Here is a 15,249-nt window from a genome sequence, read left to right on the forward strand (position 1 = left end):
AAAATACAAATGAAGATGAGACAAAAAGTTGTTCAGAGGGATTCAAAACAAACTACACACTTGTTAAACAACTATTACATGATATGCTTCTATGGAAGCTATTTCTAGGCCTGGTGTGACTATTTAGGATGTGGAATTGCCAACGAAGCATAGGAATATCGGTAGTAAAATTAAAATATATCGATATTTTTGTCCCTATTCAGTTTAGAATGTATTCGAAGGAAAGATGTGAAGAAAATAAACACTTATAATAAGATATACAATAAGGAAATAATAACCTTATCAAAAGTAGGACATAATAATTCATACCGATCGTTAGCTACACTCTTGAAGTTGGATGGAGCTAATATAGAGAACGTTATGAATATTACATACAGGTGTATTCAGTCAAATGGAATAAATTCGATAATCAGGTGTGGCATGTAACAGTAATCAACACCAACTTTTTTTATCTTAAATACAACATTCTAGACATCACTCTTTCATATACAAGGTGGTTCCAATTCGTTCATCGAAAATCTGAAGATGTCGTTTCCATTTTACCTAGCTTAAACGGTCTGCGTTTGGCACCTTTATAGGCACTTTTTTTCAGAGAATCTGAATTTGTTATCAGAATTTCTATAACACGCTAGATGTATAAGCTACAGACTACTGCTTTCTTATTTCTTCTCCGCGACATATTGGATTTTGAGTGAGAATCTACAGCGTGTTTTTTTCAGGGGCCATGTTCCAGTTTCTAACTCTGAAATTTTTTTCGGGACGACTCTTGTAGATTGTGAAACAATAATTTAATTTTCTGGTTTGTTTAGAAACTTTTTCGGTGTCTGGTAATTTTACCGTATAAAATGAAGGTAGATATAATTTTTAAAATGGTCGAGCAAGCCCTGGCTTTATTTGGATAATATATTGTTTAATTAGTTTTGACAGTTGGCATTGAAAATTGTATCTTGTGTTTGGATATGTTTATAAATTAAAGGTTTAAATTGTAAAGTTTACGATAGAACTATAACAGCTTGTAGATCGGCAACAAACCTTTTGCGGATCTATGTTTATATGAAGTCATAAAATAAACCAAAGAATTATCGCCTTGCGTATTTACATCATATTTATGAACACCCTAATGTGAGTCTCGTGTTTGTTGTAGGTATTCACTAGGTACGATTAGTTCCGTTAGTATAATCGTTATAATGCAACTATATTATAATAAATTATAATAAATAGATATAAAGCAGCAATAAACTTTACGATTAACCGAACGTGATAATTGAAAATATTTTAATGGGTATGTGGTATTCAATAAATCTGTTTATAATTGCGGATAATTTTTACAATTTAGTATTTCATAAATTTTACACATATGAATTACATTCAACACAAAGAAATAAATTAAAATTGTGGCTCTGTAACTTCATTTGATTGATAGGGTTTGGAAATTCCTTCGCACAATATAAGGTTTCTGTCTCTGCTATGTCCGCTCTTTATATTAGGCTTCAATGTGTTTTTTTGTTCACACAGTTAGCATACCCAATAAAAGATTCTCCAACCAAGCATGAAATTGTGTCGTCATTCGAGCTATGAATCCAGACGGTAATGGCCAGGGATTTCAGGGAAGAAAACGAGTGTGAATTTTGTTCAGCATAAGGAGATCAAGTAATTTCGACTCATAATTTTTGCTTGGAGTAAGTCGCTAGGTCACTGGAATTTTGCTCATGCTACAACTTGCCGGCCAGAAGTAGCTAAAAGGTTTAGCCGGTTTTCTAAATATAATTTCCTTTACAGATTTTATTTCACAACCGATCGGAACTCCTCGTGCTTCTTTTAAAACTTAGTCAGATTTGTACCCTTGCAGGATCTTTGTCTAAGAATAAGAAAAATATACACCGAACTTATTTTTAGTAATATAATTATGTTGGTTATTTCGGTTTTCAAGTTGACAATTTCAACGTGGTCACGAATTGACTAGCCAGATCTGGAAATGTAATTTTGATGAAGTGAAGTGCTACTGAAACAAAATACCTAGGAAGTTACCAATAATGAGCTGTCGATAAGTATGGCTAACTTTATAAATTACAACATACAAAGACATATTTCGTCAATTTAACTAATCTGTTTCAACATATTTTTTTTTAAATAAACAGCTTTCCTTGACCATATGTGTACTTAGGATGTGTCAGACTGATAACCTGGCTAAATATGAAATATATCCTTCACCTGATTGACCAATTTCGTCAAACAGTAGTGCTTGAAACTGAATGAAATTTCAAAGTACATGGCGTTGAAAGCACACTATTTGGGTAAAAAACACAAATATTTTTTATGTTTCCATACAATTTAAACGAGTAAAGTCATAAAACCCGACGAAATCAGTAAATTACTTGGAGACAAAGATTTACGAGTATTACAAATACTCTACTATTGAAATTAAAACCATAAACAGCTTTGTTCGTGGTTCGCACATTAAGTGGTGCCATTGAAAAAGTATATGGGGACTTTTGCGGAACAGGACGTAATACTTATTAGTATCACCCTTATTGAAAGTACTTGTAGGATAGTCTCCTGCTGATAAATCACAAGGAATTATTTTTTTCGCACAAATCGCTTGTAGTCGCATTGGTTATCTGTAGTCATTACGATAGCCGATACCATTTTAACAATTACAATTTTTATTAGGTGTTAACGAATACACAATAATGTGATACGCACTTCACTTTATTACTGTGAAACCGATAGCCCGTATAGTCCATTACACGATTATGTACATTTTACCGACACTGTGTTTAGCTCTAATTATATGGTGCGCTAGGGCCTCTAAACTTATTGATGATTTTCACGATGCAAATAGCAAATTCACCGCCGAAGGTTACAAGGTAAGTTTTTGGAAACACTTGAACACGCAACTTAATCAATTTTAGATTATACGAAGGCTCAACCTTACCAGTAACTTTTTATTCTGCCCTTTATCTGCCCAAATAGTAGTTGCATTAATTCGCGCTGGTGCGAATGGTACAACAGCAGATGAACTTGCTTTACATATACATAACCCGAAAACAAAGCAGTTGTTCTCAAAAGTGCTTTCCAGTATCAAATCCAAACAGAAATGTGAATTTAAAATGGCTACCAACTTATACATCTCTGATAAATATCACGTTAAGAAGCAGTTCAAGAATTTTTCCAAAAAGGTTTTTCGAGCTACAACTGAAGTTGTAAATTTCAATGAAACGAAAAAAGTAATCAATTATATTAATGATTGGGTTGCAAACCAAACCAAGCACAATATCAAAGAAATTGTAAGTAGTCCAGACATTCACAAAGGAACGGAGATTATAGCCGTAAATGGGTTATATTTTAATGGCGATTGGTTATACCCGTTCGATCCTACATTCACAGATAGGATAAGATTTCACGTGAATAACAACAAAAGCATTTTAATTAACATGATGAGATCAGAAAATAAATTTAAATATCGTAAAGACGCGGTGTTGAAAGCTCAGTTTCTCGAACTGCCATTTTACGACCAAGATGTAATTATGACGTTTATATTACCTACCACCAGATTTGGTCTTGATAAGATCGAAGAAAATATTTCAGATTATCTTCCCCATCGAAGGTCTTTAAACTACCATGCAGTTAGCGTTACAATTCCTATATTTAAAGTAGAATGCAACATTGACCTCGTCGCGATTTTAAAAAATGTAAGTAACATGAATATTTTCCGGAAATACCTACCCGCTTAGGTATGTACATTTCAGATGGGCGTGCGGACGCCATTTTCAATAGGAGCAGACTTTAGTAGAATGAGTGACACTACACCATCTCCAGTAGTGGGGAACATCATTCAGAAAACGTTTTTGGAAATCAACGAAAAAGGAGCTACGGCAGCAGCTTCTACTGCGGTAGGTAGGTCCTTGAAATGTGTAGCTATAGAATTTTGTTTTTAAACTGTTACGTTTGCAGTTATTGAAGGTAGAAATGTACCACCACGAAACATTTTCTTGGCGAATAAGCCATTTTTGTATTACTTATGGCACAAGAAAGTTGGAATATTCTTTATAGGCAGATATACTAGCCCAAAGGAATAGTAAACAATAAAAACAGTAAAAAATATAGCATAAATATCTTGAAGTACTTACCAAATATGTATTACTGAAATTCTTTAAGGAATGGCTATTAGACTACATCTCCATTCCCGAGGACATACAATCAGAAGCACTACTAAGACACTAAGACAGTACCCAGCTAACGCCAAATTTTAAAAAAATGTATATCGCGTTCCGGCTGGAAGGTTATCACTAGGAATTCGCTTTCATTAGTTTGTTGTAGTTTTTTCGTGTTTGTCGTATGTTTGACTTCAATGATCACAAGTGATTTTGTGTGTTCAGGAAAAAATTCCACGTCCCTTCCAAAGCCAATAGTCAATTCTATGTTGCAGAAAGGTCAATTTGACATCCAATATTTTGGGACTATAACTATAGTTTCTTGCAATGTTTAACATTACCATAAATAGAAAGACAAACTACGAAACCGGTTTTAGTCAATCTTTCAATTTCTTTTCTACAAGACGCAACGGTTAAAGAGAGAAAGAGAGAGAGAGAGAGAGACTAAATAATTAAATAAATCTTCATGTTCAGTTACGCAGCTAAACGTGTTAGATGTGTCATGATTGGAACCAATGTTCTTGCCCGTACCTTTTAAAGTAGGTACCACATTGTGTACTTGTACTAAATATAACTACTTTTTAAGAAAACGACTGCCACTATTGATTAGGACTAAATAAAAGTGTTTCTATTCGTCATGATACCATTATGAAAGGTCTCCACGAAAAGATTCATGTTCTGTCAACTCCCATCGCATCCTCTTATTCTCTATCTAGATTGCTTATACTGCTTGAGTGTCGGAAGAGGGTGTCTGCAAAGGGAGACTGGAACGTTTCAACCAGCTTATTTATCTGTTGGTGGGATCATTTCAAGTGCGAATGTCTCAATAACGAAGTGCCAGTATATTCGAAGCAATAAAATTAGTAAAATATAGATGAGAATCTTCCAAAGCCTAGCTGAATTGTTTTCACACAAGGTCTCCGATGGAGGCCTACGAGAAAACTTCATGATGTCCAGTCGCTATTACAAAAAATGATGTACGACCACGTGACAAAATTAAATGACTGTCTAAACGATACAGTTTTCATAATCGGAAAGGACAGCAATAGAACACTCGTGGTAATGGTTTGGAGTATGACCTCTTGTGCCATTTTGCATCAAGGCCATGCATTTTTCAGCTTCCGCGACAAGACTTTGCTTTACCAACTCAACCAATATGGCAGAAGGAGCACAACATTTAGTTCCTGATGTGTATCAAAGTTATGTTTTGCAGTTTCCTCGATGAAATTGGTGAATAAATAAAGATTGCTCTATCAACTTAAACAAAAATGGAGTATGACAGGAAGACTACAAAATCTAGTTCCTGTGCATTAAGTCACTGTATGATGCCGATTCCTTCATTTTCATTTTTAGGCGACCCGAAGGTTGAAATTCTATCGACCTTGGCGTAGGGGCCCAACCACCATTTTCCGATGTGAGATTGATGAGACCAGACCGCGCACACCTTTAAATAATTTTGACCCCACCCTGGAATCTTAAAAAAAAATATTGAACCCCCTTCCCGCTACTCTATACATCCCCCCCCCCCCACTTTCCCAGATACGTCTCGTTATGTACCTCCACAAACATAACCTTTCATTTCTACCCCGGGAAAATTGTTTAACCCCTGAAAAGCGTATTGTGATCCAAAAATTCACACGTGCTCCGTTTCGTGCGGCACCTCGCTCGTACGGCACGATCCGTATAGTCCGCGCTAATCGTGAACAATCGTAATTTTTTTCATATCTCCCCTTTTTACTACAAATTTTTAATCATGCCACTTTACCGAAAAAGAACTTACGCACCCCTAAATGCTAGGGATTCCATAAGTAACGATCCTATAGGCTGAATATCTTCGTTTTCAGATCAGAAAATGATAAACATTCATCATTCATCATCTAATGAACGCGTACATTACCGCTATCCCAGCCGTGGTGCTCTTTTTGTAACAATTACCGTTTGCCCTCCAGCGATGTTTTTTGTAAAAAAAGACTCGAAGATAAGCGTTCTGTCGAGGTGAGGGGACCGCTCGAGCGATTCGTTCGTTTTATATTTTCACCCAGTTGCGGTCTGAAATAACATAAGAGTAAGTCGATGTTGGGCTTTTTGGAATTTTGGGTTTTGAGATCAAGACACAACATAATTTGCGTGATTATTCCCAACCATTCAAAAGATTAGAACAAATATAACTGCGGATAAAGATGGTAATTCCGCTGACTGATTAAAGGTGTACCTTTTCACGCGCAATAGAGAGCTATTCTAGGAGCTATTTTTTCATTTTAGAAGGAACGGAAGAGTAGTAGGTGGTATATTGATGAAAGGGTAATTATCCCAAAAGCGGTTCGTGGTTGACATGGATGGTGGAAGCCAACGAGGACCGTACTCCGAAGTTTCAACCCAAAACCCGTGGGAATCAAGGATCTACTTCGAAAAGTACCATGTCAATCTCCACTACAACAAAACCCTTGAAAGAGTTGCCACCCGAAGAAACCACCCACCAGACAGCGGCAGACTCTTCTTACCTAATACCAAAAATTTGATTACTTCTGATAACCAAATATTAATTGATACAAAGAATTATTACAGTATGGCATACACCGTCCCTCAAACTTTCTAACGCTCATAGTTTCATTTAAAACGGTAGGTACATATTTAATGCTAATTTGATTTTAGAGCATGACAGATTAGCCGTTCTCGCATTAAATCTTGGCGTAAATAATAACTTATTGCAACTCCTCTATTTCCAAACGAATTACACTTTTATCGATGTCACATAAAACTGCGCAACGTGATAATTAATAAGATTCTGAAAGACATTGGTTTTTTAGTTAGTGTTGGGCATCGAAGTATCTTATTCTAAGGCCCAGTAATTATGTATCGTCTCCTATTCATCTTCTGCCTATACCTTCTAATAAAAAATGCCGAAGGATCTAAGCTCCAGATCAATTTCTATGACGCAAATCTTAACTTTACGATTGAGTTTTATAAGGTAAAGTAAACTTTGTACCTTTTAAATGTATTGAAATTATTTTCAGGCAGTTATGTATCAAAATCCAAATGTTAATTTTTTGATTAGCCCAATTGCAGCACAACTTTCCCTAGGACTGGCGCATTTTGGTGCCAAAGGTAACACGGCCGAAGAACTATCTCCGCAACTGCAGAAATTCACAAACCAAGACCTGAAACACTTATATTCATCGGTCTCTTCGAGATTTAAATCTAAATCGGGTTATAAATTTGACCTTGTGAATACCTTCTTTATTTCGAAAAAGTATCGCATCAGCAAAGAGTATCTGGAATGGGCTAAAAACCCCTTTGGCTCTCTAGTCCAACCTATAAATTTTGAGAAAGTTAAAACTACTGTACGTAATATAAACACCTGGGTTCGGCAAAATACTGACCACAAGGTCAACAATATACTCACAGCTACTGACATTGACGAAAAAACGACAGCTTTACTTCTAAATGCACTGTACTTTCAAGGATATTGGTTGCGACAGTTTGATCCCAAAAAAACACAGAGGATGTCGTTTTATAAAAACTGCGAGGAAACTGCTCTTGTAGATATGATGATCGCAAAGGACACATTTAACTATTATGCCGACGATGAATTAGGTGCGCAATTTTTGGAAATTCCATTTAAGGGCCACAGCGTGTCCATGACGATTGTATTGCCCAGAACAAAATTTGGCCTTCACAACCTTGAAGCGCGCATTGCCGATGTCCTCGTCCCGAAGAACTATGAGGAAGACATAGTTGATGTTATGATTCCAAAGTTCCGTATAGGATACAAACTTAATATGAAATCCACTTTGCTGGCTGTAAGTATCAGTGAGTATACCTACACTATTATTCTGATAGATGTATGATTTAGATGAACGTGCACACACCTTTTCAATGTACTGCCGATTTCAGTGGAATCAGCACGTCTTCGCCGCCCCTGCACCTGAACGAGGTCATTCAGAAGACATATGTGGAGATTAACGAAAAAGGAGCAACAAACGCCAAGGCATTTTCCTACGGAGGTATATAGGCTATTTACCAAGCTCTATTTCCACAACAATTACCTGTTCTTTTACTTTTTAGCCCTCTCTCCCAGATCAAAAGGCACAAGTTTTGTGGCCAACTATCCATTTTTGTACTACTTTAAGCACAAGGTTTCAGGAATATTCTTTATAGGAAGATATTTATTTCCTGAGAAATAACAAATGAAATGTGTAGTAGAAAACTCTAAATCTTATACAATCATAGACAATATATATATTTTATTTTGCATCCTTCACAGAAATTTGTGTTGATGTTTTTTGTTAACCTCTCTGGCAAGCCCTATGTTGATTCCAACATACTCAGGTAGTTTGATACATGAACAATACCAATGCTTAATATGAGAATCAGTACGGTGGCAATTAGACTATAAATACTGTTGGTGATTCAAGAGCTGTTAAACTTACAGTTACAATTGAAACCATAGAATGTGTCAGTAATTTCTAACCGGTCGATTTGATTTATTTATACCAGTGACATGGATTCCTGCGAGTAGTCAGAGCACTAGACCATAACTTTGCGCAAAACTCCTAAAATCTTTGATGCAGTTCTTTTTAAATCTATTATCCATGTCAGAGACGCTTTATAATACAATTTTGCATCATACCCAGGACTCACCACTAGGAGGTGGTTGTACGTCGAATCTCGCTTGTGTTCTCCCGCGGGCCCAACCTACCCCCTTACGATAAAATTGGAATGATACATTATGATGGGTATGTAAGAATTATCTTTGAGAAGCAAATGTCTTGAGACACACGTCAAAACCACCTATTTATTGTTTATACCGACAAAATCTCATATCATAAACTATAAGAATCTTATGAAAGAAGCACATTTTACGAACCTTCAAATGTCGTAAAGTAGGCATTCTATCATAAAAAATTAGAAATTCCGTGATTTGTAATAGAGAATACGAAACGAATTAGCATTTAAACATCAAATCAAATCCATATCTCGAGTCAGAAAGAAAGAATTGATGGAATGAAGTCATTTAATCTTAGAGAGAATCCACCAATCCAATTTTGAATCAAGACGCAATACTACTGGGAATAACTCACAAAAAAACAAGCAGGAGTAAAACGACAAGAAGAAAGAAGACAATTAAATACCGGATATCGCTCATCAAACCATCTAAAACCAGGAAGAATCAAAAGAGAACATTTGCCTAAAATTTGCATGTAATTAAATTACTGTAAAGCAAGAAAGAAGCATTAAGAGCAATGATTTCATTTGTAGGATTTTTGGTAAGGGGTCTCTGTATACCTTTTACTTTTACCGATCTCGTTGAAACAGCACTACAGCAGCGGTGCTAGTAGAAGTGGATGACCCTAGGGATGACCACTCACCACGTTCCAAAAGTAGTCGTGTTTTAACTTTGTACTTGAAGAACTGAAATTGTCTTTAGGTATTTAAGGTTTGTTTTTTTAACCTAAAGTAAAATTTTGTGACAGTAATGTGACAGAACGTATAAAGTTCCTACGGTGTAACAGTTTTATTTTCGTTTTTTGCCAGGGTTTTGACTTCGACTGCATCGCTTTCCAATATTTTTAACGAATGCAATGAGCTTTCTTATGCTATGTTGTTCACCTTTTAGTATTTCTTTCTTATTTCTTCCTAAGCTTTGTTGACGTCTTTCATTCTCATACACGGCGCAACGCAAAAGTATATGCTATACACTGTATATGGAGCATCGATCGCATGTTGCACACATCGTTTTTCAAAGGGAATATCCTGTGCATCTTATGTACAATGTGAGCAACAATGATTGAAGCGTGCGTCATCACCGCTTGTTCCTATTAATATCAAAACTACCTTCTTTGTATGGGGTTGTATACGAAAATGACGTTCTGCGCTGTCACAGTGACGTGCGTCTATTCGTATTTCGTATCTTGTATCAAATCAGCATATGCTATGAGCGGCACATTGCCAATTTAGCTGAAGCGGCACGCTTCAATCTTTGTTGCTCACTCTGTATATACTTTGTACATTTATTGTGGACATAGGTTTCTTACGTCCAGTTCTATAAATAGACATTTTAAATGTGACATGGATTTTAGGTGCATAAAGCACCTATGCATCTTAAATCTAAAATACATAAGGAGTATCACGTACATTGTATGTATCTTTCATGTATATTAAAAATACACCTCATCATATACCTTATATCTCCTCTCGTGCATGGAATTGTAAGGTATGTAGCGTTGTGAATTATGGCGATGAAGATAATAAAAGTATAATGCAAATACAGTTCATTTTTCTAAAATGAAGAGTGTTATTCCGAGTTATAGAAGTTTGTTTTTCTAGTTTGCATAGTGAAAGTAATAACGAATTTTATTGGTTGAATGTGGTACGTATTTGAATGTGCTTGAGCTAAAGTTACAATTTATTATTTGTTTGTGAGATGCACAGTGCAGCGACTGGACGGGAATTACACGTCCGTGAAGTTGGCACCGCCCATTGTTCATATTAATATTATTGGTATGCACATCATTTGTTTATCGTTTGTTTACGTTTGTTTTACTATTTTCATCGTTTGTTTACATTTCCGTATGTCTTTTTTAAAAATTCAAAATGGGCGAGCTAACTTCACGGTGGCTCGCCCATAATTATAATTTTAATTGTTTATCGATGCAGGTCGTTTGTTTATCGTTTGTTTACGTTTGTTTAACTATTTTCATCGTTTGTTTACGTTTCAGTATGTCTTTTTTAAAAATTCAAAATGGGCGAACTAACTTCCCGGTGGCTGGCCCAAAATCATAATTTTGTTTGTTTATGGATGCAGGTCGTTTGTTTATCGTTTGTTTACGTTTGTTTAACTATTTTCATCGTTTGTTTGCATTTCCGTATGTCTTTTTTAAAAATTCCAAATGGGCGAACTAACTTCCCGGTGGCTGGCCCAAAATCATAATGTTGTTTATGTCATACTTGATTATTATCGATTTATAATAATCCTACATCAAGATACATTAAATGACAAATAATGCACTCCACCATGACAACCCCAACTATGCGTAGCAACGGGCGTTATTTCAATAACGCCCAAGGGCGTTATTTCTGTAAATCCTATAACAGAATTACTCACCACCCATTTTGCAAAAGTAGCGTACTCTTTTTCATAAGAGGATTTCGATTTTTGTGGCACTATGGCTTCATTCGCTTTTGCGGCTCGCGCAAGAACGTCTGCCGGTAAATGAGACGCTTCGTCTGCCATTTTTCAGATAGTTTTTAGAATGTTTGACTTTGACAAATATACCTAATATCTATCTCCATAGTTACGACCATGGATAACTTAATTTTCATGATTCTATTATCTTCTCTTTTAATCATCTGGGACCGCTAATTCTTGGAAAATCATCAAGTATGACATAAAACTTTGAAGGCACCACGGGCGTTATGAACACAACGCCCACGGTCAACGTATAACCCTCGGGCCGGAGGCCCTCGGGTTCTACACTGTTGACCTGAGGCGTTATTTAGTTCATAACGCCCTTAATACCTTAATAACTATAAGTTTGCAAGTCAATTGTTTATCGTCTGTGGGCGCGTAAACTTTACTGTCATTATATTATTTTTCATCACGATATGCATCTTTTTAAAAAATGTTAAATGGAAAATTAACTTTATGGTGGTGCAGCTAAAATTCGCTTATGAACCACTCTACAATTGTAGCAGTAACATAATGCAATGATTAGGTAAACGTAAAAGGCTCTAATAAATTAATCACTGTTCTTCAAAAAATTCTCTAATTTTCGTATTAAAATGTACTATGGTACTTAGAACTGCCTACCGTTTTAATACAATGCGATAAAAAATGAGTTGCTGTCGAGTCACCTTTGAAATTTTTGTTTACATGGGAAATTGTACCACAGATTTAAATAGTATAGTATACCTTAATCCTTCAGCGCCGCTCGCGAGCGTTTTTTCCGCTCCCGAACGTTTTTTCCGCTCTCGAAAGTTTTTTTCTGCTCCCGAGTGCTTTTTCCGCTCTTGAGCTTTTTTCCCGCTCACGAGCACTTTTTCCAAGCGCTCGCGATAAACCACTCGAGCACTTTTAGGAGTGTTCGGAACTCGCAAGCGGTCTCGCGTTGAAATTATGGGTTCTACTTTTTTTTCGGGCCTCAAAAAAAGGCAGTGTATAACCTTCCTTTTTTACCAAAAATCGACTGCACCAAAATTTCTCGGGAAAACACTTTTTCTTATTAATTTTGTTGCGTAGAATCCAAAACAATTCGTACTTTTTCGATCAGACTTCTCAATCAAAAGTTATAGACTAGAAACCAATTTTGAAAAAAAATTCAAAGGGCTGTAACTTTTGAACTAGTAGCCCAATCTTGGAACTGTTTGAAATTATGGATTCTACAGGCCACGCTCTATAAGAACAATTTTTCCGGGGTCGATCTCAGCTTTTTTCATACAATTATAGAACGCGCGTCGCTCGAGCGGTTTTTTAGAACACTCGATCCAGCTCTGTCTCAACTAATAACGGGCGATCGAAAATTAGTTGCTGTTCAGTCTCCTTTGGAAGTACAATCACAGATTTAAATATACTATTTAAATCTGTGGTACAATTTCCCATGTACCTAAACAAAAATTCCAAAGGTGACTCGACAGCAACTCATTTTTTATCGCATTGTATTAAAACGGTAGGCAGTTCTAAGTACCATCGTACATTTTAATATGAAAATTAGAGAATTTTTTGAAGAACAGTGATTAATTTATTAGAGCCTTTTACGTTTACCTAATCATTGCATTATGTTACTGCTACAATTGTAGAGTGGTTCATAAGCGAATTTTAGCTGCACCACCATAAAGTTAATTTTCCATTTAACATTTTTTAAAAAGATGCATATCGTGATGAAAAATAATATAATGACAGTGAAGTTTACGCGCCCACAGACGATAAACAATTGACTTGCAAACTTAACAACATTATGATTTTGGGTCAGCCACCGTGAAGTTAGTTCGCCCATTTGGAATTTTTAAAAAAGACGTACGGAAATGCCAACAAACGATGAAAATAGTTAAACAAACGTAAACAAACGATAAACAAACGACCTGCATCGATAAACAAACAAAATTATGATTTTGGGCGAGCCACCGTGAAGTTAGCTCGCCCATTTTGAATTTTTAAAAAAGACATACGGAAATATAAACAAACGATGAAAATAGTTAAACAAACGTAAACAAACGATAAACAAACGATGTGCATACAAATAATATTAATATGAACAATGGGCGGTGCCAACTTCACGGATGTGGGAATTACAGAGCGAAAGAATGCCAGGTATGTTAGAAATTTAATTCGTATTGTTAATAATTCACACTATTACCTATAGCATTTAACAGAACACAATGAAGAGGACTCAATAGTACTCAGTGGTGAATTAAAACAATAAAAATATGTTAAGAACATTTTCTTTGCTTTGCTTTAAATTTTGGAGGTGGTTCGTTCAGTCGTTAAAGTAAAATAACTGAAAATATTGTTCTTGTTACATACTTATGTTGCTATCAATAGCACGGTTATTACTTTGTTAGCCGTCAAAATGTAACTACTTTGTGAAAACAAATATTTATTATTTTTATTATATACCGAGATACTGTAATTGGGCGCAAGCCCATTGAGGGCCCAAAACAAAGGGATAATACATAAATAAATAAATATAGGGTCTTAGCAAACAGATATCTTCACACAGTAAATAGTTATTTGTTTCATTAGTACAAAAAATGTCAGTTTTCGGGACGAGGAAGATAGTTGCTGGACGACGCGTTAGCGGAGTGCAGCAACCTTCCGAGTCCCGAAAACGCATTTTTTGTACGAATAAAACATAAAATTTTTTCTCCAACCCCCTTTACTTCAAATTATATTCGAATTTAGATTCAGTCACAGTTTCACTACTAGTATAACAAGTTCTGCTTTCTTGTCCTCACGTGTCGTGCCACTCTAGTTTTTAGGTTATAACCTATTCGTTCTTATTTCTAACTTCTCACCTCTCGCGACTTTGTAGGGAGCAAATCTTGAGGTAGGATGTTCTGCCGTTTCTATAATCACTGGCGGAGTCCAATCCATGTCGCTATCAGTTTCAGTCATTTTTATTGTATACACAAATTAATATTGTTATATTTTGTATTGAAATAAACAACTTACCATACAGTTTTTTAATTAAAATTAATTGCAATTAACTTTTTCAAATTTTGAATTCAAAATGACAGATAATAGTGCAATGGGTCTGAAGTAGATGGCGTTACGCGCGACGGCGGGTTGTATACGTATTAAAATTACGTTCACCGAATATGTAAATTACGTTACACATGGTTTAAATAAAAATAGCGAGCGTAAATCATTTTCAATACATGTACATACGCATAGAAATCATTATTTGTATTGAATATGCAAAAATATTTGATTTGTATGTATAAAAATATCTTACAACCTGCAATGTAAAACGATGTCAATGTGACATATCTCCGTGATTGTAATTTTTTAATTGGCCGACTTTCAAGGTCAATTTCTTTTTGGTACTAGGACCAAAAGTATCCACTTTTTGTACAGTTGCCATGGTGAAAGCGATTAATCCGCAAAACGTCAATTTTACGTACCGAACACTGGCACAAAATAGCGTCTTATTCAGGTGGTTGGAGAAAAAATAATTTATTTAGGTCTATATAGAAGAAATATACTATTCATGGCCTGTTAAGAAGCTTCCCGAAGATCAAAGGAACCTCTATGTAACATCCATTCTGAATCTATAGAACAAACATACGTAATATGGACGCTTGGGCCTTAGATAAGAATTCGGGCAATAGAAATTAACCCGAGGCATGTAACCAGCGAGGAGATACCTTTCTTTTGCCCAGAATATCATTTTACTTGTTGAAAATGGTTATGATGGGGGCGGGGTTAATTGGACGTTTAATAAACTGAGTGGCGCTCATCTAATGGTAAGTTGTAAAAAACTACCAAATATTACATACCGCTGTGGAAGATCTCAAGTACAACCCTGAGCTAGCTGACGGGTTTGCGGCGGGTTTGAGGCAAATCAGCGCCAGCCTGATTCTATTGTTTAACTTGGTT

At 35.8% G+C, this 15,249-nt stretch overlaps 2 protein-coding genes across 5 annotated transcripts; both read left to right on the top strand.

The window, feature by feature from the left end:
- The first annotated feature begins 2,689 nt into the window (after nucleotides 1-2,689).
- LOC116164324 (serpin B8-like) lies at nucleotides 2,690-5,023 on the top strand. Of its 4 annotated transcripts, none has more exons than XM_031478490.1 (4): nucleotides 2,690-2,867; nucleotides 2,913-3,692; nucleotides 3,735-3,893; nucleotides 3,955-5,023. In XM_031478490.1, exons 1-4 carry the CDS (start codon nucleotides 2,754-2,756, stop codon nucleotides 4,051-4,053), a joined length of 1,152 nt encoding a protein of 383 aa, XP_031334350.1. In that variant the 5' UTR covers nucleotides 2,690-2,753; the 3' UTR covers nucleotides 4,054-5,023. The 4 variants fall into 4 exon arrangements, with proteins under 4 accessions (XP_031334350.1, XP_031334348.1, XP_031334349.1 ...); XM_031478488.1 differs by having other exon boundaries at nucleotides 2,697-2,867; nucleotides 3,735-3,897; XM_031478489.1 differs by having other exon boundaries at nucleotides 2,699-2,867; nucleotides 3,750-3,897.
- A 1,720-nt stretch (nucleotides 5,024-6,743) lies between these two features.
- Nucleotides 6,744-8,421, top strand: LOC116164325 (serine protease inhibitor 3/4-like; the record flags this gene model as incomplete). Its single annotated transcript, XM_031478492.1, is given in 4 exon segments — nucleotides 6,744-7,122; nucleotides 7,169-7,954; nucleotides 8,008-8,158; nucleotides 8,220-8,421. Coding segments are annotated over 4 exon segments (1,173 nt in total). The 3' UTR covers nucleotides 8,339-8,421.
- Nucleotides 8,422-15,249: the final 6,828 nt, after the last annotated feature.

Source organism: Photinus pyralis, unplaced genomic scaffold, assembly GCF_008802855.1.
Source record: "Photinus pyralis isolate 1611_PpyrPB1 unplaced genomic scaffold, Ppyr1.3 Ppyr1.4_LG2, whole genome shotgun sequence".
NCBI classification, from domain to species: Eukaryota; Metazoa; Arthropoda; class Insecta; order Coleoptera; family Lampyridae; genus Photinus; species Photinus pyralis.